The sequence below is a fragment of the Tauraco erythrolophus genome, chromosome 12, assembly GCF_009769465.1.
Source record: "Tauraco erythrolophus isolate bTauEry1 chromosome 12, bTauEry1.pri, whole genome shotgun sequence".
Lineage (NCBI taxonomy): Eukaryota > Metazoa > Chordata > Aves > Musophagiformes > Musophagidae > Tauraco > Tauraco erythrolophus.
Window position 1 is genome coordinate 10582558 of NC_141476.1, and position 27007 is coordinate 10609564.

A 27007-nucleotide genomic window follows, 5' to 3' on the forward strand; every position below is an offset into this window, starting at 1 on the left:
CCCCGGGGCTGCCGCGCTCCCCCGCACTGGGGACCCCTCCCGCTCCCTGCAGCCGCCCCGGCCCCGCGGCCCCCAGTGACCCCCCAACTCGCCATCACGCACCCCCCCTGCGGCGAGGCCGGCGGGCGGGGGCGGTGCGGGGGGCGCGGGGCAGCGTGGGTGGGAGGCGGTGCTGGCATTATTGCTATGGCAGGCGGGAGCAGCGCGACCTTCCCCACGCTCAGATCACAGTCTCGAAGAGCGTCGCCTTCTCCTTGGGGGGCTCCGGGGCCAGCAGCTTGGCTTCTGCCTCGGGTGTCAGGTACTCCAGGTGGTGGTGGCCCCAGATCGGCGTGGTCAGGAGCTGCCAGCGCTGCGGGGACGCTGCATCAGCACCCGGGGACGGCAGCACCGGGGATTGCCTGGAGCCAGTCTGGTGCATCTCAGTGCACGAGGATGGGGTGGGGACAGAACCGAGGTGGGATTTGGATGGAGATGGGGGCGAGATGGACAAGGAAGGGATTGGAATGGGATTGAGAGAGGGACAGCATGGGGACAGGGATGAGATGGAGACAGGACTGAGACAGTGATGTGAGCAAGGATGGGATTCAGGTGAGGCTGGGAGCGAGACAGGGATGGGGAAAGGGATGGGACTTGGATAGAAATGAGACAGCAATGGGGACAGAGATAGGATGTGGATGGGGACGGCACTGGGATGACAATGCGGACAGGATTTGGATGGGGACGGGACTGGGATGGGGACAGGGACAAGCATGGCCGAGATGGGTTGGGAAGGGAGGCAGGACGGCCTCGCCGCACCACCCTCACCTCGCGCAGGGAGCCTTTGCAGCGCAGGAGCTTGTAGAGGACAGTGCAGGGGATGCAGAGCATGGAGGAGAGCGCCAGGACCCAGCCGATGGCGTCCCCCCACCACGGGTACACGTACGTCTTGTTGTAGGTCAGCGGCTTGTAGTTCACCACGTGGAACAAGAAGATGCCCTGGGCGGAGAGCGGGGGGTGAGGTCCTGCGGGGCAGGGGGCTGGCGGCCACAGACCCCCGGCGTGTGTCACCCCGGGGCCCCGACACGCGTGTCAGCCCGTGGCTGCCGTGCCCGAAGCAGCCGCCTGGGGGAGCCCACGGCCCGGGGCCGGGGCGGCCACTGCAGGCGCGCACGGGCGAGTACACGCGAGCCCACGCGTGTCTGCGCCCGGGGCGGCCCCGCTCACCACGCAGACCAGCGGCGTCACCACGGCCCAGCACCACTTCATGAAGGGCAGGGGCCGGTAGCCGATCATGCGGGCCACGTCGTCCATGAAGCGATCAGCACCTACGGGGAGAGGGGTGTTGGCCGGGCCCACGGGGCACCCGTGTCCCCTTGCGTCCCCCTCCGTGTCCCCCCGTCCTCACCGTAGACCCAGGCGATCACCACGCACTCCCAGAAGGCCTGCCACAGCAGCGTGATCCCGCTGGCCGAGTAGTTGTCAAAGAGCTGGAACACGTACATACCGCCCTGCCGAGACGGCGCTGCACGTCACTGGGACTGTGCCAGCTGCCCCACGGTGCCGCGGGTGCCACCACGCCAGCATGAGCACGGCCCTGCCAGTACCGGTGCCTTGTGTGGCACGGACACGCTACGTGCCGTGGGCACTCTGTGCGCCCACAGCACGGCCGCAGGCACCCCCCACAGCATGAGGACCCCCGTGGCACATGTGCCCCAAGGCTACAGGTGCCCTTCACCGCCGTGGGTGCAGCGGCCCCGGGGAGCTCCCACGGCATGCTGGGGCCCTGCGGGAGGGGATGTCCCGGGGGCAGGCGTGGGCACTTGGCTTGGGGCCAGCTGGCCGGTGTCCCCGTCACATCCCTGCCACGTCCCCCACCTGCGTGACCATGGAGAGGTCGATGAGGCAGCAGACGATGCAGCAGAGCGCAGCGGTGAGCTCACGGCGCAGCGAGCCGGCCCCCGGCTGGGGGAACAGGTCCAGGATGCCCGTGATGAAACCCTCCACGCCGACAAACTGCAGCGAAGAGTGGGGCTCAGTGGGGACGTGCCACCCCATACTCTCCTCGTCCCTGTCTCCCTGCCCGCTGCTGCACCTGGCTGTCCAGCCCCAGCACAAGGAGCATGAAGAAGAACAGCGTGGCCCAGAGCGGAGACAAGGGCATCAGCGTCACGGCTTTGGGGTAGGCGATGAAAGCCAGCCCGGGGCCTGCAGGAGAGCAAAGTCAGCAGTGCCACTCCAGGGGGGGACACAGGGGACACAGTGCCAGCGGGCACCCACTGCCTGGCACTCACCGGACTCGGCCACCTTGGAGATGTCGACGCCTTGTTCGGAGGCCATGAAGCCCAGCACGGAGAAGACGACAAAGCCTGCGAAGAAGCTGGTGGAGCTGTTGATCACGGCCAGGATGTAGGCATCCCTGTGGACAGAGCAGGTCAGGGGGTGCCAGGGGGCACTGGGGGGACGCTGGGGGACACACCAGGGGGACACCCCACAGACAGTACGGCGCTACCTGTAGCAGTTGTTGTGGAAGCGGTTGTAGCTGCCCAGCGCGGTCAGGGCGCCCAGCCCGATGGCATAGGAGAAGAAGATCTGGGTGCCAGCATCGATCCACACCTGAGGTGCGAAGGAGGGTGTTGGGGGGGGCGGGAAGGGTGCAGGGAGTGCCCAGCACTCATCCCTGCCTCCTGCCCTCCCTGCTGCCCTCACCTGTGCCTCAGCCAGCTTGGACCAGTCGGGTTTCAGGTAGTAGACGATGCCGCCCAGCGCCCCGGGCAGTGTCACCCCGTGGACCAGCAGCAGGATGAGGACCACGTAGGGAAAGAGTGCTGTGAAGTAGACGATCTGTGGGGGAGCAGGTGCCAGTGAGAAGCCCCGGGGCCAGAGCATGGGTCAGGGCTGGGGCTCTTCATCACGTGCTGCTGGTGCCCCAGGAGGGCCAGGACTGGGGAACGTTCCCAGTGGCTGGTGGCACCTCCCAGACAGATGTGGGACAGGGAGTCCCACACACCCGTGGGCTGCGACACGAGAGGGCAGGAGCCAGCAGTGCCATGTGTCACAGTCACAACCCCATATGCTGGTGGCCCTGACGCGTATCCCCCAGTGTTACCTTCCCAGTCGACTTGACGCCCTTCCAGATGCAGAAGTAGACGACGACCCAGGTGGTGACCAAGCAGAGGATCATCTGCCAGTTCATCTCCCCTGGCTCGCTGAGGTCTCCCGAGAGCCGCAGCACCTTGTTCCTGCAGAGCGGGGCCACGCTGAGTGCCGGTACGACCCCCCGGCCCTGGGTGAGACCCCTCGGTGCCCACACTCACTCCCAAAACTCGATGACGGGTGAGCGCTTGTTGGCCAGGTCAGTGCAGCTGAGGTTGAATGGCCCAGTGCCGGTGCTGGCGTTGGCGCTGCTGTTGTGGCAGAGCTCAAGGTGGAAGAGCTCGGTGCACTGCTCTGTGTTCCAGGAGTGGCCACAGGTGGCCCAGGGCAGGGTGTCCGTCAGCGAGTGCACCAGGTAGAAGAGCCCCCACACCAGGATCATGATGTAGTAGGAATTGCAGAAGAAGACGATCACCATGGAGGCCAGGCCCAGACCTGTGGCACAGGGAGGTCAGAGCCTGTGGGCATCTATGGGCACCTGGCAGCCTCTGGGGTTGCTGGTGGGGTGGGGAAGCTGGCAGCTGGAGGTAGGACAAGGGTGCTGACAGGGATGGGGCAGGACAGGGAGTGCTGGTGGGGACAGCTCAGGATGCAGGGTGCCGGTGGGGACATGGAGCTGGCAGCCTAGGGAGCTGAGGGGAACCAGTGGGGACAGGACGGGGGGGAGCCAGTGGGGATGCGGGGTGCTGGTAGCCCCAGGGAATGTGGTGGGGACAGGACAGGGGGAGCTGGTGGGAACAGGCAGGATGGGGTGAGGGCAGCAGGCAGCATGGCATGGGATGGGAGGGAGCTGGCAGGGACAGGGGGAGCCAGTGGGGCGCAGCACAGAGAAGCCAGCAGGATGCTGCCGAGGTGGGGACCCGGCAGCCTCTGGGGAAGGCAGCAGCACAGGGAAGGCGGCAGCACGTAGGCACGGAGCCACGGGGCAGGCGAGGTCGGGCAGGGCAGGACAAGGTGTCGTGGGGCACAGGTGCAGGCAGCTGCCACCCTTGGCTGGGGTGCAGGGTGGCAGTGGGATGTGGGCAAGGTGCACGGGAGCAGGCAGGGCGTGGGCAGGGTGCCGCCAGCCCCGGCAGGCTGCAGGCAGCCGAAGCCCCGGGCAGGGTGCCGGTAGGGTGCTGCCAGCCCCACGCAGGGTGCTGGGGGCCCCCGGGCAGGGAGCAGGGTGCAGGCAGGGTGCGGCATTACCCTTGAAGAGGGGGGCAATGTTCCAGGCGGCGATGCCCCCTGCTTCATGAACTGCCCAGGGCCACCTCCAGGAAGAAGACGGGGATGCCGCCCACGAAGACGATGAGCAGGTAGGGGATGAGGAAGACGCCTGGGGAGCCGGGGGATGGTTACGGGGCCGGCTCGGCCGCTGCCGCCCCCCCCGGCCCCCCCCGGGTCCCCCCTTCCCTCCCTGCGCCGCCCGCTGGGCGCAGCGAATAGCGAAGGCGCCTCCACGCCCTCCCCTCGCTGTGCCGCCGATGTAGGTCAGGGCGGGCAGGTGGCAGGGGGCTCCCCACGGACCCCCACCCTCGTGGGTGACACCAGACACCCGTGGGGTGGCCCATGAGCCCCGCGGGTGGCCGCTTGCCCCGGTGTGGTGTGCGGTGGGCTGGCTCACTGTGGGGTGACCCTCTCCACAAGCAGTGGAGTGGAAAACGGGGTGCTCCCGTGTACCGTGGGGTGACCCCTACACCATTGTGTGCCCCCCCACAGCCCCCTCCCGCCGTGGGGCAGCCGCGGGGCTCACCTCCGCCGTTCTTGTAGCACAGGTAGGGGAAGCGCCAGACGTTGCCCAGCCCCACGGCAAAACCCACGCAGGACATGATGAAATCCATCTGCCGGGTCCATGTCTCCCGCTCGGGGGCGGCCGTTTTCGGGGGGCCGGGGGGTCCCACCAGCGGTGCCGTCACCGCCCGCTCCTCGCCCGCCACGGGGGGCTCCGTGCCCTCTGCCTCCCTGCGGCCTTCTGCTGAGACGGGGCGTGGGGGGGGCCACGCTGCCGTCACGCGCTCCCGTGGGGGCGCCGAGGGAGGGGGGGGAGGTGCGGGGGGACTCCAGCGCCTCCCCCCGCCTTCCCCCCCGCGCGCCCCTCTCCGCGCGTGGGGGCGTGACGTCAGATGTCAGGCCCGTGCGTGACGTCACAATGCAGAGTGGTGACTCACCCCGCGGCGGCGAGAGGGGGCGCGCCGCGGTCGCGGGTGGCCGTGGGTCCCGCTCCCCCTCCCGCCACAACCCCCCTTACCCCCCAGCCATCCCCAACCTCATCCCTCCGCAGCGCTTCCCGCTTACCGGAGCCCGCGGGGGCAGCGGCGGCGGCGGCGGCGTCGCGTCGCGGGGCAGCGGACGGCTGCGGGGCGGCCGTATCGGCGGGGACGGGGGGCATGTCGCGGGGGGCCGGGGAGCGGGGGCGGGTCGGGGGCGGCTCCGTGGCCGTGGGAGGGGGCTCAGAAGCAATCCACGAAGCACTTGAAGGTGAGTCGGAAGAACCTCATTGAGGGCGGCGGGGCGCGGCGGGCGGGCCGGGCCGGGCGGGCGGCTCAGAGCCGGCTGCGGGGCCGGCGCCGCGCGGCCGCTCCGGGGCTCTCTGCGCCGCGGCACCGGGCGGCGGCGGAGGCAGCGACCGGCCGCACCGCCCCCCGAGCCCCATTGGACGCGCCGCCCGCCCGCGGCTTGACGGGACTTGCAGTCCCGCCGCACCGGCACCGGCACCGGGGCGAGGCGGGGGCAGCGGGACAGAGGGCGCGAGGCGGGGAACGGAGAGAGACAGGAGACACCGGGAAACGGGGGTCACCAGGGGATACGGGCACTGGGGACACTAGGCCATAAGGCACCCGGAGGACGGGGCGCTCCAGGGGACACCGGGCACTAAAGCACCGGCGCTTGCAGTCCTGGCACACAGGTGTCAGGGTACGCTGCAAGACACCGGGCACTGGGACTTGCAGTCCCCCCACACTGGGGCACACCGGGCACTATGGCAGCAGGACTGGGTGACAGGGTGCAGCAGGCACCAGGGAACTCCAGGCACCAAGACGTATTGGGGACAGCGGAGAACACCGGGGAACACCAGGTGTCTCCCCGCTGCTGTAGGGTGCACGTGGCAGCAGGGTACACCGAGACACCCAGCACTGAGGGACATCGAGGGATACTGGGCACTAAGGGACACCAGGGGCACCCTGCGGGCAGCAGAGCCCACGGGGACAGTGGACCCAGAGGACCTGGGGGGACACTGGACTGCAAAGAGCACTAGGGGACAGCAGGGGACACAGAGCTGGAAAGTGCACCGGGTGCCCCAGCACACCACGGGACACGGGGCATGAGGGTACCTGGGGCAGCAGGAAGGGGGACATGGGGCCCTAGGGGGACTCACCAGGCACCACAGGGTCCCAGGGGGACAGCAGGCAGCAGAGGCAAGTTGAGTTCAGCGAGTTTAATGAGCACAGGACAAACCTGACACCCTCCCCTGCCCCGCCCCCCCCCCCCCCCCCCCCGTGCCCACCCCGGCCCACCCCCCCATGGCAGGCATCCCCCCAGTGCCCTAGTCGACTTCTTCCATGCTGCTGTAGGAGGGGGCCGGGTGCTCAGCAGGGCTGGCAAAGCGCTCGGGGAGGCTTTCTGCGGCCAGCACCGGGGCTCCTTCGGGGGCCAGGCCAGATCCAAACGGCACCGGGGGCAATCCCTGCAAGCAGAAGGCTGGTGTGAGAGGGAGACCAGGGGCACGAGAAGGAGACCAGCACCCTGCCCACCCATTTTCTCCCTCCACCTTCCCAGTGGGCCACGGGGCACCTGGGGAGACATAGCCCCTTGGAGGGGAGAATGACACAAAGCATGTGCAGCCCTATGGCCTGGGCAACAGCAGCCGGTGCCAGTCCCCAGCAGCAGGGCAGCCCCCACCTGCCCACCAGAGAAGAGCTGGGCTGCAGCATGCTCAGCCTGGCTCAACCACCACACCTCTTCCCAACCCGGCACTCATGCCCCGGGGGCTACCATGGCCAGGGCTGGTCTAAGCAGAGCCCTGCGCCCCAGCACGGGCACCCAGCCAGCCTGGGTGGCAGCAAGGAGCTGCGGGGCAGGCTGCCAGCACCTGCCAGCATCTGAGGAACGGCGCAGGACCAGAGGGAATTTCCAGGGCCAAGAGCGTCTGGCCTCGCTGCCAGCCACCCACCTCTGGGGAGGGCAGGCGGTCAGGTGCAGGCAGCAGCTTGTGAGCCCCAACCCTGGGGCACCAGCACGAGCCAGAGCAGAGGTCATCCCACTGGCGCTGCGCGCTGACTCAGCCCCACGAGGCCAGCACCGTGGTGAGCGGGGGAAGTCGCTGAGCCCCAAGGCTGCAGACAATGAAGCAACTGTTCCAGGATGGGCACCTCATGGCCGCAGCACGACCCTGCCAGGCTCCCTGGCTGGGATCTGCTCAGCAGGCAAGACACTGCAGCACACGTGCAAGAGAGGTGCGGGACTGAGAAGCAGGGAGCCCTGGGCTCCCCCCTGTCCAGCTCACACCCCAGCCAGAAACCCAAGCAATCCCCTTCCCTGCCAAGCACCCTTCCCCAGCCAGCCAAGGGCACTTCCAGCGGGACAGTGGCGGATACGGAAAAGGAAGTCACAGGGCTCTGAAGTCACCTCTCACACCCAAACACGCCAGAGCAGTCTGAGCCACACACAGCCAAGGGCAACACGTCTCAATGTCAGACACCGCTGGAGCCGCAGCCCGTGCCATGGGACCGCACAATGCCAGCCCTATCAGGCTTCCCGCACCCTACACATGCCCCACCAGGGCTGCCACCCCATGGCTGGGGCGTGGGAGCCCAGCCAGTGCCCCATGGCACCGGCAGGCACAGCTCTACCAAGCCCGCTGCCACATGACACGCCAGGCACTCTGCGGAGCCCTGGGCACAGTCTCTGCCAGAGAGAGACACTGCAGGCAGCTGCCCCAGGCACAGGAAGGTCACCGGTGCCTGCCCATATGCTGGAGCAGGCTCTGGCGCAGAGTCCCTGCCCCTGTGCGGGGGGGGTCCCATCACATAGGACAGGGATGCTGCATCGCTTTGGAAAACCCGGCTTTATTAACACAGCAAGGTCCCACCTGCACTCCCTGACCCTACACCTCTCCCGTAGCACAGGCAGCCAGTCCCCTCGCAAACGAGGTGCTGCACCACACACCCCCAGCGGAGACCCGGCTCCCTCCCCAAGGGGCTGAGTGGGGACAGCCCACACGTCCCATGGCACTGCCAGTGGGAGCTGGCAGCCCAGGGAGGCGGGTGCTTGCCGTGGGGGCCTCAGCCCAGTTTGTCAGGCTCCCCAGCAGCTGCGTGGGGAGAAGAGGAGCTGCAGCATGGCTGAGCCCTCCGGATGAACAGGGAAGCACACAAGCCCTCAGTGGCAAGCCCCTCCAGCCCCAGCATGTGCAGCGCGCATGGCTCCCAGTGAACGGGCAGCTGGCACCAGAAGGCTTGGCAGGAGGGATGGGGCTGGCCCAGGAGCCGCAGGTTGCGCCAGCCCTGAGGAGCACAAGGCTCCCGCAGCAGCACAGCTGGCAGAGGCGGCCAGACCAGGACCCGTGTCAGGACATCCTGCCCTTGCTGCAGCCTCCCAGCAGGTCTCTGTTTCTTTCTTGGAAGCCGAGCAGCAGCAGTCGGTGTTCCCAGGGGGCTCCCAGCCCCAGATGCGCTGCAGCGGCAACTTCCCTTCCCAAGCAGCAGGTACCCGTGAGGTCTGCCCTGCTCCCAGCCGGCAGCAAGGGCGAGGAAGGGCTGAGGGGCTCCTGGTTCCGGGCTGCACCTTGGCAAGGCAGCAGACTGGCCACACAGCCCTGCCAGCTGGCACAGGAGATGCCAGAGCAGACAGGCAGGAGCCAACAGGCCCATGCTTCCCTCGGCGAGTCGTGCCTGGCAGTTTCTGTCCTGCCACCCAGTATCTTTGTTGTGTAGTGTCCCAGGACGGCGCGTGCCTCAGCGCAGCTGGCTGCGCGCCTGTGCCTATCTCCAGCGAGTCTGGTAAATGAGCGGGTAGAAGACATTCAGGAAGAGAGCCACGATTGCGGCCGTGGTGGCCAGGACGAAGTATCTGATGCAGCCTTCGTCTGGGTGCTGGGGGGTGCCCGGACTCCGCTTCTGGCCACGGGGCCTCCAGGAGTTTCTTGCAGGCCTTTGGGGTGCCTCGAGCTGCAGCTCTTGTTCTTCAGCCTCCAGTTCCTGCCAGATCAGAGAAGCCTGCGATGTGGAAACCTGCGTCAGCACTTGGAGAACACAACTGGCAACACCCCTCGCCAACCCCTGGGGCAGGTGGCTGCCTGCGAGCCCAGCCCCGTGCCCAGCCAGCCCGCCTCCCCATGCAGCACCGTCGCGGTCGCGCCCGCCCCCGCGGCTCTGTGGGGTCTCCAGTGCGTGGGGTGCAGCTGGGCTCCGGCGGGCAGCTCAGCAGGAGGGAGCGCGGGCAGCTGCCAGGCAGGGCCTTCGCGGGGAGCGGATCGGGCAGCTGAATCCTGACGGAGCCGATGTGCTGGCATTGGTGGGTCCGGGCGCCGAGGGGGCAGGCAGCAGCCAATCACAGCCCAGCTTTTGCGATCCCAACAGGATCTTTCGGATGATGACGGCAAATCCAGAGGCAGCTGGGGTGGCAGGAGCAGGAGGTGCGGTCACAGTCCAGCCAGTTGCAGGTCTGCTTCAGCGGGTGGGGGTGCCCCGCGAGCCAATCGCAGCCCAGCTTCCAGGAGGATTATCCACAGGCAGCCCTTCGCCGTGCCAGTGATCGTGCGGAGCAGCCAATCAGGGTGCAGGTCTCCGGAGGGCACCGAGTGCCTGCGAAGGTGTGGGTGGTCCGAGGTGCTCAGGGACTCGCTGAGCGCCAGCGGGATCCAATACATCCCATTGCCACAGGAAATCCGGCGATGCCAGGGGCCCGATGAGCCCCGGTGCCATGGGGGAACTCGACGAACCCTGGCGTTGCAGGGGGCACCACGAGTCTCAATGGTGCCCAGATCCCTGAAGGCTCCCAGCGCCAGCGCGGGGCGAGCAGCGCAACTGTCCTGCTGCCCAGGCCACCTGCGGCGAGCAGGGCTGCTCCACATGCAGCCTCCCAGGACAGGACAGCCTGGGCAGGCGGACACCAACATGCCGGCCACCCCCTGGCCCCAGAGACAGGCAGCTCCTCTCCCCAGCCGAGAGGGCAGAGCTAAGATGCCTAACAAGCACCAGGCTGAGGACTGCATCAGCCAGACAGGCTGGGAGATCAGGCCAGAAGAGCCCCACAGGGCACACGCGTGCCATCGTGCCAGAGACGGGATAAGCATCGTCCTCACACCTCGTGGGACACCGGAGGTGCCGACTGCTGAGGGAAGGGCTGCAGCACAGTGACACAGGGGAGCCGGGGAGGTGGGAGCTGCACTGCGCCCCAACCTGGGCCCTCCTTTCTGATGTTCACACAAAGATCAGCCCAAACATTCCGCACTAGTACATGCCAAAAGCACCTTGCCGGTTGGCCCACCCTTGCCTCCCAGGCAGCCCGGCAGCAGAGCTCGCTCTGGCAGGTTTTCCTTCAGCACCCTGCAGAGGCTGCCAGGCCTCTGGCTCAGTGCTGGTATTTGCCTTTTTTCCATCTAGTTTGGCGCCAAGCTGGGCCCCAGCAGAAAGCGTCCCCCACCCTGCCTTGAGAGCGGCTGCGAAGGGCAGGTCCTCACAGCAACTGGCACAGCAGCTCCTACAGCACCACTCACAGCCTTCCCCGGTGCAGACCCCGGCGAGGTCGGGCCCCCTTCTGCCTCCTCTGGTGCCCTCCCACCCCAGCAGCTGGAACCAGCTCTCCTGTGGTCCCTCAGGGCAGAGACCATCCCAAGCTCACAGACAGAACAGGGCAAGGGGGCAAGGCATGCCCCGCCGGCGCAGGCTCTTCGGTGTCAGAGGGGCAGGCGCCACGCCACAGCTGCGCCAAGCTCCACGGGCGCTGGCACAGGCAGGCCAGGCCCTGCGCGTGGGCACATTACAAGACTCTGCAGCTCCAACAGTGCCGGAAGGGACGCGAGCTCTCACCTGGCTGGCAGCAGCTTCGGCAGAGGGGGTGCGCTCGGCTCGGTGGTCTGGGGGGTGCCCTGGCAGGGGGTCTCTCCACAGGAGAGTTTCCTCCGGCGGTAGAAGAGGACATAAGCATATCTGGTTACCACCTGGCTCTCGTCCACGGTGGTGACTGTGCTATCGTCGAAGAGCCGCCAGCCTGAGAGGAGAGAAGGGTTAAGCAAGCAGACAGGCCATGGCTGCAGGAGCAGGGGGGTGGCAAGGCTGGCAGATCCTCACCCACGTCACTGCGCTGGCTGTTCTTGTCGTTGGGCAGGCGGGCGTAAGCTGTGTAGTGCCCCCCAATCATGCCTCCATAGTGGTTGATGACAGCGTACAGGTCGTACATGGGCAGCTGCTGCTCGCCCTTCCGGCCGATGCAGAACTTGCTCAGGTCCAAGCTCCTAGGGGAGAGACACAGGGACAGTCGGGGCAGTTGGCATTAGACAGTGAGAGGCCAGGTTGCGGGGCACCACAGCCAGTGTCAACCCAGGCACTTTGTTCCTCAGACTCTCACCGGACAGGGAAGTCCACCATGTCATTGATCTTGTCCCTCCAAATAAAGCTGCGGAAGGAGAAGCGCTTGAGCTGGATAATGAGGACGTTGGGCAGCCGCCACAGCATCAGCTGCTTGGAAGCCTCGCGGTGCTGCTTGCACTTGGGGCAGTACCTGGGGGAAAAGCGTGCTCATTACTGGCGTGGGGAGCCTCAGGTCCCACAGCCCAGCCCTGCCCCACGGTTCCCCGCGTGTGGGGCTGGCAGAGGGGATGCAGGAGGTCTCAGCCTCCCCTGCCAAGAGAGCAGCAGAGCGCTGGCATTGCTCCCTGCTGGCTTATGGCCTCCCTCCCCAGTGCACAGGGGAGGCCAGCCCAACACTCCTGGCTGCCAGAACAAACAGCGTGCAGGCCCAGGCAGCTCCTGGGAAATCTCCGCTGCTGCCTGGGCCCACGGGCTGGAAACCCACCCTGCCACCTCCCTCACCACGCTTCCTCTGGGGCCAGGACTTCGGGCTTGGTGAAGAGATTGAGGCACTGCTCCAGCGTGAAGTGGCCAGCCCGGGCTGCTTCACTGGCTGAGCCCGGGTCCTCCACACACTCCAGCTCCTTGGACTCCACCAACACAAACTCCTTGAGGCGCTCATTGTTCTTCCACACCAGGGCAAGGGAGCAGTCATCTGCCAGCTCCAGGGGAGTGTCACCTGCGAAGGGGCGCACACTTCACTCACCTGCCCTATCGGGCAGGGCCAGGCCACCTTGCCAGGGCTAGTAGCAGTCTTGCCCAGCTCGATACGGTGATCACACAGTGCTGCCAGGGAGGGACAAGTGCCCCACAGCCAGGATGATCTCTCCAGGGCAGCAGAGCTCCCCAACAAAGGCACAGCCCCTCTCAGCAGCACCTACATAACCAGCACTGGATGCAGGCATCCCATTCAGACAATAAGCGACCCAGAGAAAACAGACCCTCTGTGGATGCACAAGGCTGAATGGAATTGGTCTATTTGCTGAGGAGAGCAGGAACGTCATGCCTGAGAAGAGCTTCCAGCTCTGTGCAGCACAGCCCTGCTCTCCCCTGTGCCAGATGCAGCTTTCACTGTCTAGCCTGGGGGCACCGTCACATCTGGGTTCACCTTGTGCCAGGCAGCCTTTGACACCCTGGCCAGGCAGAGGCCACAACAGAGGCCACGAGGGATGAAGGTGGTGCTTTCTGGGGCTCCAGGCTCACCTTTGTCTTCCAGCTTGTGCTCTCGGTTGGCAGCATCAATCTTGTTGATGTAGAACTGCGTGGCGCGGGCACTCAGCGAGTCTGGAGCATGCTGGTACCCAGGGATGGCAGCTGTGGACATGCAGGGACAGATCCGTGGTGGCACTGCCTGTCTGCCCTGTGTAGGGGCCAAGAATTTGTCGTGCCCCCACCCCCACCTCACATGCTACGGCCTTGCGGGGACACAACCACGTGCCCCGTGTCCTTGACTATTTTTAGCAGGCGCCTGCCCCTGGCAAGCTGCGCTCCTCTGCCTGCCTTGCCCCTTCACTGCACATTGCTGCCATCCTGAGACGAGTGTCTGGAAACGTGACAGCCAGGCAGCCGAGCGCAAGAGGCTGCTCCTGTGGAGCTGAGTCAGAGCGAGGGAAACGCTGTGCTCACAGCCCTGTGAGGCTCAGCCTGCGCTGGGTTCTGCCCTCCCACGGGACTTGGAGGCTTCTGCCAGCCCCTGCCTCTTCCCACCCCTCCCACAACACCACAACGCTTCAGCCTTTTTCCTAGTCAGGTCTCTGCCCCACGGGGCCTGCCAGGGCAAGGCAGAGCGTGGGCAGGCATGCAGGCATTTCAGGTGGGGCAGCACTTCCAAAACACAGCTGCCAGGGCCTCACATATGTCCCCAAGGGTCTCCAGACCAAGTTCACAAGAGGAGAACAGATGCTGTGGTGGGAGGTCACCCCAAGGAGGGAGAATCACTTCTGTTTTGTCTCGAGGCTGCCTGGGCTCCTGGCACAGACACAGTTAGCACTGCAGCACCTCTTACCTTCTGGCTTGAGGGCTCTCTCATAGGATGGCTCCTTCTCGCAACAGCTGTCGCCCTGCGACTCCATGTGCTCAGAGAAGCCTGAATCCAAGCTCAGCAGAGAACTCCTGGCTGCCAGGACCTTGCTCCGGACAGTGCCAGCATCCTCCATCTCTGGGTGCAGCTCAGGCACAGCTGGTGAGAGCGGGGGCTCCTGCAGAATGCTGGAAGCCCTGTCCCCATCCCCCAGCTCAGGGGCAGAGGTGGCTGCTGCACAGCTGCTCTTGGCCAGGGGCTCCAGTTTGTCCGGGAGCAGAGGCTGCAGCCCCTGCTCCGGTGACATCCGGCCCAGCTGGAACGGAGGCTGGAACACGCTGACCGAGTACCTGGGCAAGGAGGTGGCAGTCAGAGACAGATAGGGACAAGGTGAGCTCAGCTGCAGGCCAGGAGCACCCTCCTTCCCTTGACCCTCACCTTGCATAGCCCTCCAGCAGCTGGGCCAGGCGGGCGTAGGTGAGGCGGGATTCCGGCACGCTAATGAGGAAGGGGAAACCGATGTTCTCGGGGCGGCACAAAGCCTTGTGGTCTGGCCAGTGTGTTTTCTGACACGCCCTGTAACACATACAGCACCTGGTGAACCCAGCATCCGCGACCACGCCAGGCAGGAGCACGGCGGGGCCGGAGGGGTGCACTGGGGATGAGGTGAGCACCGCAAGCCAGATTGGCTCCCTCATAAAGGCCAGGCTAATCCCACCTCCTCCCAGCAGGCTGAGCTATCCCATCCAGCCCTTCAAGGCAGGAGACCCTCCCTCCCTGCCAGGCACCAAGATAACTCACACGTTGCAGTAACCGACTCGATAGCACCTCGTGCAGCGCCTGAGCTTCTCATCCTCCGGCAGCTGCTTCTTCTGGCAGGCCGCACACTTGGCAACAGGGCCACTGGGCACCTGCGGACGCTGCAGGAGAACAGATCCATTGGGCAGGGAAGGGCGCTCGGGCAGGACAAGGCAGCCTCAGTGGGGTCTGTGCTCCCTGCAGCTAGTCACGCTGTGTGCAGCGCTCCTCCTCCTGCTCAGCCCCACTTGCAGGCTCAGCCTCCCTGCATGCCTCCCAGTAGTCCCGATATTCCCTCTTACCTGCTGGACCTGCAGTTCCACCACCCGCTCCTTAGCCAGCTCTGGGGACAGCACCTCAAAGCAGAGCAGCAGGTCCGTGGGGGAGACCGTGTCCAGTGAGTTAGATGGCAGGAACATGCGGTGGAAGCGATTCTTGATCACCTGCCAGGAAAGCAGGGGAGCAGGACTGTGTCAGGGCTGCCCCATGCTTCTCCTGAGAAAGTCACAGACCTCGGCCCCAGTGAGCTGCAGGGACAGCAGTACAACAGGGACGTTGAGCTCAGCTCACCACCCTGCCAGGGGAGGACAGACATCCTTTGCCCCACTGCCGTGGCCCAGTCCTCCTGAGCAGGGATCTACCCCGCAGCACCCTGTGCAGGACACTGCCACCCACGGACAAAATCCACCCCATGGATATGTTGGATATGAGCAAGTGACTGCTGGTGGCCACATTTCCTGCAGAGCTGCAGAAGCTGGGGCACCCACAGGAACAGCCTGTGGCTTTCTCCCCAGCTTGAGCACTCACCTCTGCCAGGCGCAGGTTCTCTGGTTTCACACGCACACTATGGGCCACTGAGTCAAGCACCTCCATGGCACTGGAGTTCTCCTTGCTGATACTCACAAGAAACTGCCGAGAAGAAAGTGCCACATCAGTCACACCACACCAACATGCACAGGTCCTTCCTTAACACAAGGCTTAGCCCGTTAGCACATGACCAGCTGCCTGGAGCACCTCCAGGAACCCTTTCAGGATACCTCTCTAGAGCAGATCGTGTCCTTTACCTTGATGGGTTTCTTGTGTGGCTCCTTTGCAAAGTAGTAGACAGTCAGCACCTTCTGCTTCTGCGGGAGGGGCACAGGGAGATACAGGAAGGGGTCGAAAGTGATGGACACCTGCAGACGTGAAAGCACACTCAGTTGCAGGAAATGCTTGTGACTGAGATCAGCAGGGCAGCAGCCTCAGCAGACCCAAGATCCAGCCCTGCCCTGTGCCCTCTGAGGGTCAGGGGCCTGCTGCACAGCCAGGACAGGGACAGAGCCTCCAAGGCTGCCCTACCTTGGAACACACTGGGCACACCAGCTTGGATTTGTACTGGCCCTGGAAGAGGTCCACAATGAAAGAGTCGTTCCTCATCTTGTGTCGCTGCCAGGCCTCTTCAGCCACCACCTGCGGCAGGGGATAGGGCTCAGCACTGCACTAAACCACCCAGGCCAGGGCTGCTCTCCCAGCGGCTTTAGGGAGTGACATCCCCACCTCGTCAGGCCTCCCATCTGAGTCCACAGTTTCTGTGTAGGGCTTGTTCTGGATCCGGTTGAGGTCCTCATGCAGGCCATCAAGCAGGAAGGCCATGAACTCCTGAGCATCGTGCTGGGCATAGCCAGTGAACTGGCTGGCCTTGCTGGCCACAATTGCCTGAGGGGAGCACAGCAGTGAGGACACAAAACCTGGTTGCACCCACCTGCACCCACTTAGCTCTCAGCAGCGTTAGCAAGGCTGCCAGGTGCCCACAGGAGCACTCCTGCATAGTGCTGGTGCCTGTGGCCCTACCTTCAGTTTAGAGGGCTGGAAGGCATGGTGTGTGCCCTTCCACAGTGCTCGCAGCAGCATGGCAAAGCCGATGGCCAGGCGTCCCCCTGTCCCCAGTGGGTTGTTGTAGTTGATTTCCGACTCAAAGGACCGATCTGTAAAAGATGCAGGAGAAAGAGAGTGGCCACTGGCTGCAATGTCCGAGCATCAGGGCTCTGCTGGGCTCCTGGCGTGGGCTCACCATGGAAGTAGTCGCGTAGCTCCCGAGTGTTGGACAGGGACTGGATGACACTGTTCATGAAGCAGGTGTTGCCCAGGTTCACCAGCCCCGTGAAGCCGGGCAGGCACACCTTCTTCTTTTCGTCCTCATCCTCATCATCCTCTACACTCTCGGTGCTCACGGGGCTGTGTGTCATTGGTGGCACCATACATGTCGGCTTGGGCTGTCAAAGCAGAGGCAGATGTGAGGGTGCTGTGCTTGGGGGGGTCCTCTCTGGCAACACCAGGGGAACTCAAAAACCCAAGGCATCCCTCAGATGTGGCTGGGTTGGAGCTATCACACCATCTCCCACCAGGACTGGGATAGATGGACCAACTGCTGCCAGCTATGACTGAGGAGCACTGCCTCCTCCTCCAGGAACAGTTTGCTAGTCCCCAGTGCAACACCAAGGGGGTGAGGTCCCAGAAGAAGGACAAGAAGGCCTCCCTTTTCCCCCCGCCTGGATCGAATCCAGTGCATCCACACTCACCGAGGGGATGTGTGGCTCTTGCTTCACTGCTACATGTTCTGGGGCTGTACGGGCTGCCACGCCATCCAGACCTCCATCTTCCACGCGGGGCTTCTCCTTGTCACTGGCTCGGGCCTCCTCCTTGCTGGACAGGGGGTGCTGGTTACTGCCCGGGGGGTTCTTGTCCAGAGGGGTAGGGCCTGTAGGCATGGCAACCTTTGCACCACCCACTGCACCTTAAAAAGGGGGAAGGGTGGGCCTGTGGTTAGCAGCACCACGCGCTGCCCACGGCGGGGCTGAGCCACTGGGTCCATGCTCACACACAGGCTCTCTCCTACCCCTCTTCCCCGTGAACAAGGGGAACAGCAGTGCCCTTCCCCTATCACTGGGCTCACCCTGCCCTACACTGCTCCTGCCTACTGGTGCTCAGCCCCTCTCCTTTCCCACAACCCCGTGCCAGAGGATCCGGCACCATCTGGCTGCTGCTGGCAGTGAGGCAGGCCCATGCCCCACTGGGGTGCAGCAGACAGGCAAGACAAGAAGGCAGGTTGCAGACCTCGTGTGGCCGGAGCCTCCAGCCCCCCCCAACGCTGGCTCTGTCGCTTCTTCAGGCAGACGTCAATGCGAGACACCGTGAAGTTGTACGTGCACTGGTCCGGCTCAATAAGGTTCCTGCAAGACACTCGACAAGTCAGGGGTGCCCCAGACCCCCCAGCAGCCTCAGACATGCCAAAACCTCTGCAAGGCAGGGCCATGGCCTCCAGGCAGTAGGGACCTGGCTAGCACCAATCCTGAGGTGAACCTGGCAAAGCAGGGCAGAAACCCTCTAGCCTGGCCACATGGAGCACACAGAGGGCCTCTTTCCTGGCAGATCCATTCTGCTTGGCTCCACATGCCCCCTCCCGCTGGACATCCCACCCAAAGTGCACACAGGCTGGTCTGGCTCTGTCCACAAGAGCTCCTGAACAGGCTAGGGGAGAACTGCAGGCAAGGAGGCACTGGGATTTCCTCCCCTGCAAATCAGCACACAGAGCCAAGGCAGCCCAGGCTTGGGGCATTACTGCAGCATGGTGTAAGGTAGATCCCCAGATGCAGAAATGAGCATTCCCTGCACAGACCCACCACCCAGGACTGGCTCCTGCTCCAGCTCTGCACTCTCAGCTCCTCTTCCCTGACACAGGCTAGAAGGATGGGAGCCATACCTGAGCTTCACCTGCCACCGGAACACTGTGTGGGGCCCACAGCCAGGATGGAGGCGAAGGAAGTTTGTGTCACTGCAAAGAAATTTGGAGCGAGTAAGAAGTGAACAAACAAGTAGCCCAGCCACAGCCAGGAGCTCGGCAGCAGCCTGGCACAGTCCCGAGGTGTGCCTGTACCTCGTCTGGAACACCAGTGTGAAGTCTTGCTCCCGGAACAACACCTTGGATGTCTCCTTGTGGATCTCCTTCACATAGACGTGCACTACCACCAGATCATTGCCCTTCTCGTATGAGTCATTCTTGACAAAGGTCAGGCTCACAAAAGGCTCTGGCTCTGAGCAAGGAAAGCCATGGAGACAGACATTACCTCCTTTGCACGGTGAGGCAGCGCTGCAGGCTGACCAAGGAGAGGTCCTGAGCACACAGACCTTCCCAACCAGGTCAACCCCTGGGCTACAGCCACTCACCGTCAGCTGCTGCTTCCAGAGCCACGTCATCCTTGGACCAGTCCCTCTTTTCACTGTCTCTGCCCAGGGGAGGGGTGGCCACTGGGATAGTCCTAGAGCTCTCCCCCAGGACAGGCATGCAGTCCCGGCCCTGCGAGGCCTCAGCAGGGCTGCCCGGCTGCAGGACCCTTTTCTCCACACAGGTGGCAACACGGTGCGGGAACACCTCTGTGGTAGCTGTGAGAGGTGGCATCTCCACAGGAACCGTCTCCTTGGCCAAAACTACAGCCTTTCAAGACAGAGGGACACGGTGAAAAACAGACACTGGCACCCTCAAGCTGCCATGGCCCACTTGTTACAACTCCTGCCAGTCAGGCAGGCACAGCCCCATGCTGCCTGATTTCCCCACGTATCCCACGCTCGGCTCAGCCCCGTTAGCACCGCAGCCCAGCAACTGTGGGGTCCTCACATCACACTCTCCTCCACCACAGCCAGGCCCACGCCAGCCCTCAGCACCACCCACAGAACCCCAGAGCCCATCTCATTATCAGGGACAGGTCCCAGTGCGAGCAGCATCCCCTGCACGGGGGCAGAGGGAGCAGGGGTGTCCCATTCAGCTACGTCCTCAGTACCTTCTCCAGTGGTGGTGCAAGGTCCGCAAGGGCTGTGGGTGTATCGACCTGGCTGGCTCTGCCATTGCGGCGGCTGCCTGCCCTCCCGCTGTGCCCTTTGCTGGGCTCCACAGTTCCAGCGACTCTGGCATTCGGCTCCTCTTCCGTGGGAGCCACTTTGAGGTATACTGCCCGCTTAGCGCTGGGGCCGCTCTGTGTCCCTGGGCTGGCTGGGCTTTTCCCTCCCAGGGCCTCACTTCTTCCTGGAGCGCGCTTGGGGTTGGAGGGCTCTCGCCGGGACCTCGGCAGGTCTATGCCTTCAGCCCTAGGCTCTTCCAGGGCCAGCTCTGCAGAAGCAGCCTTCTCCTTCCCGTTCTCCCAGCATGTGGCCCCTTTGGCCAGCTCTTTGGATCCGTCTTTCCTTCTCTTCTGTGAAAAGTAGTGCAGCACAGTGGGAAGGTATCCAGGCAGCAGCACCTCTCACGCTCTGTGCCAGTCCTTCACTCTCACTCCCCCTTCCCAGAGCGTGCCGGGGCTCTGCTCCAGAACCTGGTGACTATGTAGCAGGCAGGAACAGGGGTACAATGACACTCCCCTCCCTGCAACAGAGGCAGCTGGCTCACTGCCCTCATGCAGCACGTGGATGCAGGAAGTGCCCCACAATGCTCCCTGGGCAGCACAAGAGCAGTGAGTGAAAACCTCATCCCAGCTCCCTCGGGCTCCGTAAGCTCCCTCAAAAGGCAGATCCTCCCCTCCTCACCAGAAGCGAAGACCAGGTATGGAGTGGGATCTTCTTCTGAAGCACAAGCTGTAGAAAGTTGCCCTTCTTGCACTGGACCTTGCTGCAGGAGCTCTCGATCTCCTCGTAGAACTGACAGCTCCACTGGCGCCCGTCTGCAAGTAGAGAAGGATTGCACCTCAGGCAGCGCTCCAGGCAGCTGTCACCTAACCCACAGCCCCCTCTCACCTGTCCCAAGGATCAAGGGAGCACTCATCCAGGGCCAAGGAGGCCACAGGCAGGCTGCCACCATACCCCAGGAGCCTTCAGGGCTTCAGCCAGCTTCCCTGGATTTGCTTTGTACATCTGGGTGGCCTCCTTCCCAGAGGGAAGGCCCTGGGCCTCCCTGCCCTCAGGGGCACAGTCGCTTTTCCAAGGGATACCCAGGGCCGACACAGTCATCCCAGCGAGCGGGGGACAGGGATGTGCCAGTACAGCAGTGGGCACTTGTTCACTTGGCGCAGAGGCCAGCTCCTGTCCTCCCCAGCTCTACAGCCTGCTTCTTTTACACTGCTCTCCTATCAGCCCTGCCTGCTGGCTGAACCTGTGCCAGCTGACAGCAGGGCATTGCCTCTGAAGGAAAGGTTTTATGCCTGCCTGGATCAGCCCCACGTCTAGCCCACAGCTGTGCCAAGCCCTGCTGGAGAAACACTTGCGGCAGTCACTCCGTTCCCCATACCTGGTAGTTTGACCACACAGTCTGTGTCGGTGAAAGCAGCATCCACATCCTCCACCTTCAGAGCTCCACTGCCCAAGTTCAGCTTGACGATGATCTCGTCAGCGTTCTGCTTCCAGTCCAGCAGCAGCTCTAGGAAGAGGGAGGGAAGTGTCACCCACTCAGGGCACAAGCCTGTGGTGCCCACTCCCTGGCTGGGGAGCAGTACGAGCCTGAACGCATGCTCAGTTCAAAGAGGTCAATGCAGGGAGCACAGATCATGCGAATTAAACAGGACGCTCACGACCTGCTCTCATCAGCCTGGCCACAAACAAGAGTGTAGGTTGGAGGAGGGCAGGTGAATCCTGGTGAGAACCAGAGAGATCAGAGAGGGAGCGCTGCCCTTGGCCCCATCACGTGCAGCAGCAGTGACTGGGAAGAAGAGGTGGCTCCTGCCAACTACAAAGCAATTGCTGCTTTCCCAGGGAACGAGGAAGCCACAGAATTACTCTGGGGGAATTCAAGTGGACTCTGACCACAACCAGAAATTGCCACTTCCCCTTTGCAGGTTCAAACCAAGCAGTCCAGCTGCCATCACCGAAGCACTGTACTCCTGCCAGGAGAGCACTGGTAACACAGCTGAAACACGAGCGGGCAGGTCAGTCGGGCAAGAAGATCACACCTCAGGTGAAAATGGTGTGGCAGTGTCACCCCCATGAGGTGCCTGCCAGGTTCCAGGTTTGGCCCTATGGTGTCCTGAAGTCTTCAAGGCAAAAAGATGATTTCAATCACCTTAATTTCAATCAAGTTCATTCTGCCCTTTGTGGCGCAAGGGTGTCCTACTTCATCTGCCCTCAAAACAGGCCTGGACCAAGGCCGTAACCAGCCAGCAGCACCCCCTGGGTGACATGGACTTCCCCAGCCCAGCTCCCTGCTCAGAAACAAGCAGGACAGATGCTGGTAGCACAACATCCCAGGACTGTGCTCAGTGGCACGGTGACACCCGACTCAGAAGCAGCCTGCCACGTGCCCAGGGCCTCTCCCTTGCAGATAGCCCTTCCCAGACATGTGCACCCTTCTCCGCACCTGGGAAGGCCACATCCTGTTAAGACAAACGCTGTGGCAATGAGCACTCAGGTTAGTTCTGCTCGATGCCAGAGCATGGGACAACGACAAGGTGAGAGCTTCAGATCCCTCAGCAAGGGCACTCCACGGCCACACACTGACAGCCGGTGCACACCTTGACTTACCCTCCTCTGAGTCCTTCTCCTGGGCAGTCTCAGCCTGCTCGAGCTCAGGGCGAGACACTGGTGGGCAGAGAAGCAGAGCGCAGGCAGGTCTGTCATTCTGTCACCTCAGAACATGGGCTGGCACAATGATGCCCAAAATTTCACACATCACTTCCTTCTTCCCTGAACCTCTGTCCAGGCCTTTCATCCTGCATGTGTTGCTCATTTCCCTCCTCTGCTTCCTCACACCTCTTCCTTTCCCAGTGCCCTGCCTGCAGCACCACAGCAAGTCAGCCCCCAGGACAGCTGGGCCATGCCACCACATCCCAGTCTAACCAGCACAACATTACTGCACCGCGCAGACAGTGCTGCTTTGAGGCATGTCTCAGTGTGGAGTTTGTGGTAACCAGGCTGTGTGCCCCTGCTCACCGCACCAGGCCCTCAGCTTCCAGCCGTCCAGAGGAGTCCTGCCTTGACAGGACAAGGAGAACCTGAAGTCTGGGCTCACTCACACCAATTCTGCTGTAATGAGAGAACCACACGGCCCAGCTGCACTTTAACATTCCCATTCTTGCCCAAGCTGCCAACGTCCACGGCTGAAACTTCCTTCCAGATCAGGCTGGGGCACCAAATCAATCTGACACCTAATCCCTGCAGGATTACCTCCAAGTGCCAGAAGTGTTTCAGGGCCTGCTCCACCCCCACAGGGCAGTCAGGCAAGGGGTGTAAAGTGACAGCACCTTGTCCTGGAGCAGAAAACCAGTGGTAATGGGAACTGTGGTCTCCAACCCAGAGCAGCGCTCAGAGGGCCATCACTGCCTGCCTTAACTAGCTACAAACCAGTAGGAAACCGCTGCTGACCACTGCAATCACTGGTGCAAAGGTGCTGGTGGGGCTGGCAGTGTGAGAAGTGCTGCAGCTGCACCGCCTGGAGGATCTACAGCTTGCTCCAGCCCCTCACCACCCCTGCACAGAGGGGATGGAGGCAGCACAGCCACACCACAGCCCCTGGGAAGGCAGGAGGCCCCGTGTCAGAAGGTGCGGAGGGTCAGGCCTTACCAGAGACAAAGCACAACTCCCATGCGAGAGAGAACGCGCAATGCTGCGTGCTCTGCACCATGGGGTTTCACGCTGGGGACTGCAGCTGGCTGTTCCAGACCTCAGCAAGTGCTCGTCTATCTTGGCCTGAAAACACCCTGCGATTTTGAGGTTACAACAGTTGCAACGGAGCAGGCACAGAAATCAAGCAATTTTCCAGGACCGCAGGAACTCTTGCCTGCATCCTGCCCACAGGCATTCCCTGCACCCGAAGCATCGTTTTTGTCACCTGGATACCCAGCAGGTACACAGGGAACAGCAGCAACTACTTCACTTGAGCCACACCTTGCCCTGACACAGAAGCTAAGGCACCAGCCCCACCCGCAGGCCTCACACACTGCTGTCAGCACCTGGTGATGCCTTGCAGCGGGGAAGCAGCACCACCTCCAGCGGCAAGAGCACCTGCAGGCTTCAGTCTCACTCCCTCTGGACCAGGGCAGCCCAGCCCCAGCCAAAAGCAGAGTCTAGAAACAACCACCGAGGCCAACTCCAGACTTAAGCTAACAAAGCCACAGGTCCGACCTTCCTCATATAGCTGGGGCTAAGTAGCGCCCGAAGGAAGGAGGTTACAGGTCCAAAGAGGACACTGTGCCGAAGAGGATCCCACATCACACGGGTTACCATCAGCTGCAGGAAGCGATTATTTAAATCTGCTTATCCTGCAGCAGATGGCTGCGAAGCTCCCATCCTGCCGGGCTGAGAAACCACGGACCTACTCGCCACAGCACTGCCGAGGGGCTCTCACCTTCCTTGCTCTCCTGGTTGGCTCGATCCTTCTGCTTCTTCTTGTTGGTGGCATCGTCCAAGCCCCGAGACACTCTCCTCTGGCCAGGGGCATTGGTGCTGCTGGACATTTTCAGCCGTTTGGAGGACACAAACGGCCCACCAGGGTCGGTAATGGAGTCTGGGTCAGGGGTGCGACGTTTTCTTCCTGGCCCAGCTATCTTGGCGACTCTCTGTGGTCAAACTCTCTGGCAAGGAACTAGTGGCCTAAAAAGAGGAGAGAGCAAGCATGGCAGGAGGAGCGGGTGGAGAAGGCCCAACAGCATCAGGATCCATCCTCTGCCCCAGCGTCAGGCCCTCCCAGGACCAGTGCCCTCACACGACCTTCGCTGTGGCATTTACGGGAAGCCCCACGCAACGCTCAGCGAGGAAACCTACCTCATCACAGCTGTTACAACACTTACTGCCAAAAGCATGGGCTTGTCAGAGCTCCCAAGATACAACCAGGGGTCTTCCATATGTGGCACACATTAAAAACCTGGAAAGCAATTGTCACGCTCATGGCTCCCACTACAGCAACACCAGCCCGGAGGAGCTGCCTGCACTAACACCACCCAGAGGCAGAGCCGAGGGCGAGAACAAGAACACGGGGAGGCCCCGATCTGCAAAACTTAGCCTCTGGGGTCAACTGGGGCAGCTGGCCCCATGGCTCGGGGCGGCAGCTATTTCAGTCAGACAGTGCCCGCGTGAGAGGGCAGGAACGGGAGCGAGTAACGCCCTAAGAAGGAAGAAAGGGGAGAGCAGAAGCGGGCCCAGGACGGTCTCTTGTGACAGATGAGAGCAGAGCTCCCTGGCAAGAGGAGAGTTCCTCCGCCCACCAGCTGGGAGCTTAACCAGCACGACTGCACCTTGCATATTCATCTCCCTGCCAGTTTACAGACAGCACCAGCAGGGCCTGGCCTGGAAACAGGACACCTCTGCTCCGTGTGTCCCAGGGAGAGGGCAGGGCACTTGCCTCTGCCCCCTTAGACATGCAGAGCCAGCTCTCCTATGGCGTTTGGGAGCTGCTGGCCCAAGGGCTGGTCTCAGTTTCACTTTCCAGTTCCGCCCTTGGCTGTTCACAACTTTTATAGAGGAGAGCTGGAACAACCCACTGAAAACCCCGCTCAAGGTGCTTCCGTGTAGGCAGTGAAAGCAGAGAGCTGGGAAAGCTTCCTTCCTTGCTGCCCTGGCTGTGCACCCTGACCCCGGTAGTGCTCGCCCATCTGCACGGCTCTGCTGCAGGGGAGTGGGGCCAGCCGCATGGATCCTGCCCACCCCCAGGTGCTGGCAGCCTGGAACAGTGCCCCATGCACCGATTCACACCTCATCTTGTGGCCCTGTTCCCGTCCAAGGACGCAGAGCTCAGCCCAACAGCCTCTTGGTCTAGCACGGCTCCACCGAGCCTGCTGCCTTCAGCAGGAGGTGAGCCATGCCCTCGGGAACACCTCATCCTGCCCCCACCCGTGTAACAAGCACAGATCCCACAGCTCCGCTAGGGCAGCTCCAAGGGAAGCGCTCAGTCAGAAGGAGCATGGTGGTGGTTCTTTGCTGTCTGCCCCATGTTGCCAGGGTGTTTGTATTCTAGAAATTCTCAGGGCAACAAGTAGCCACAAAGGTGGAGTCATAGCCACAAACTGCAAGGGATGTCCGAGAGCAAAGCGGCCCTGCCTGCCCTCAGCTCTGGCAAAGCCAGCCCCATGACAGGCACTGCACTCAAACCGTTTCTCTTCAGGCCAACCCGCCCTCGTAACCAAGAGCAACTGAAGCCAAGTGAAAAGCTTAAGCACCCAGTCCAGCCCTGCTGCTGGGCACAGGCAGCTCCTGCCACTCCCGGCAGAGGGGCCCAAATGACATGGAGATGGAGACACTGAGTCGGGTCCAGCATCAGCCCCAGAGAGCTTGAAAGAGCTGGGGAGGAGAGCAGTGCCATCCCCAAGCTGCTACACACGCTGGGTCTCCCTGGGGTGAAGCAGCACCTCTGGCTGCAGAAGAAACGGGAAGGGCCCCTCGCAGTGGCAAACGTGGCCGTGGTTCGCACAGCTGGGCCTCTCAGGCCAGCCGGCCACTGCTGCCAGCCAGACGCCACTGTGCAGCTCCAGTCCCCACCAACACCAAAACAGGTCGGTGACAGGTGCTTCCCGGCACTGTGAAAGCTAACCTGGGCTCGCCACATGCAGGAAAGTGCTTTTTGCTGAATTCCTTTTGCCTCTGGGATGAAAACCCCATGAGGACTGGGAGACAAGAAGCAGCGACTGCTTCGTGCAGGGCCAGACCAGGCTCCACCACCTCCTTCCTGCACGTCAAAGGGATGGAACAGGGTAACTACCAGGCAGGGTGACAGCAAGCTCTGAAAAGGGTCCTGGAGGGTGAGAAAGGATCATCGTCCTCCCAAGAAGGGGTGAAGGGGAGAGCCAGGGTTGCATGTCTGCTGTCCCTCCTCCGGGAGAAGCCTGCTGCTCTCACGCCTCACTGAGGGCTCAGCTCCCTCAGGCACTTTGCTGACAGTTATTTCTAATGGCAGGCAGGAGCTGAGCAGGGCTGGGGCTCTGCCCAATTCCAGCTGCCAAACCGATGCCAGCCTGAGGCCACTACAGGCACTGTGGGGTTTCAGAGGAGTGCAGACAAAGCACAGGTTATTCCCATTCAGCTCTTCTAACCCCCGAGACTTTCTGCCTCTCTGCCATCAGGAAACGTGCAGCCAGGCAGCACATGTTCAGCCCCCAGGTGCTCAGGGGCACGGAAGTTTTAGCATCGCTACTGCTGGCACTGTAGAAGCCGCTGCAGGAGAGAGATGGTAAAAGGCCGCCCTGGTTGGATGCCAGGCGTACCTCTGAGAAACACCCGATGGGCTGGGTGCTTAAATGAAATCTTACTCAATCCTTCTCTGAGTTGGGAAAGCCTGGCCATGCTGCCGAGAGAGGAGGTGTCTCCTTGCCCTCTGCTCTCCCAGCCTTTGTGCTAGTGTGAGCACCCACGTGGCTGCAGTGCGTACTGGATCAAGACAACAGCCAGAGTGAAACTGCTTTCTGCCAAGTTTGTCTTACTCTGGAGCAGTTCTCCAGCCCAGCTCATGCTGGGCCTGCACAAACACTTTCACTGTACAGAGGAAGGGGAGAACTCAGGAACGGGAGCAAGGGGCCGGGAAGAAGGGCTACCCCTTCCCACAGCAGTGCCAGACCAGGCTAGT

The 27007-nt window shown here is 62.8% G+C and overlaps 2 protein-coding genes across 2 annotated transcripts; both read right to left on the bottom strand.

The window, feature by feature from the left end:
* Positions 1–220: 220 nt before the first annotated feature.
* LOC104381613 (sodium- and chloride-dependent creatine transporter 1-like) lies at positions 221–5506 on the bottom strand. The gene is given in 15 exon segments (XM_086618834.1): positions 221–352; positions 808–978; positions 1207–1307; positions 1388–1490; positions 1858–1995; positions 2075–2187; positions 2274–2398; positions 2492–2595; positions 2689–2823; positions 3089–3221; positions 3297–3570; positions 4324–4373; positions 4375–4453; positions 4871–5089; positions 5413–5506. Coding segments are annotated over 15 exon segments (1971 nt in total).
* A 1148-nt stretch (positions 5507–6654) lies between these two features.
* On the bottom strand, positions 6655–24782 carry USP19 (ubiquitin specific peptidase 19). Its single transcript, XM_086619067.1, is given in 28 exon segments — positions 6655–6799; positions 11145–11208; positions 11210–11232; positions 11234–11325; positions 11406–11569; positions 11683–11835; positions 12147–12363; positions 12888–12998; positions 13690–14054; positions 14143–14280; positions 14506–14624; positions 14805–14945; positions 15310–15411; positions 15567–15677; positions 15841–15951; positions 16039–16197; positions 16333–16466; positions 16553–16754; positions 17061–17275; positions 17596–17711; positions 18242–18313; positions 18416–18572; positions 18706–18973; positions 19317–19724; positions 20056–20189; positions 20753–20881; positions 21979–22035; positions 23801–24782. Coding segments are annotated over 28 exon segments (4212 nt in total). The 5' UTR covers positions 23910–24782; the 3' UTR covers positions 6655–6658.
* Between the last annotated feature and the right edge of the window lie 2225 nt (positions 24783–27007).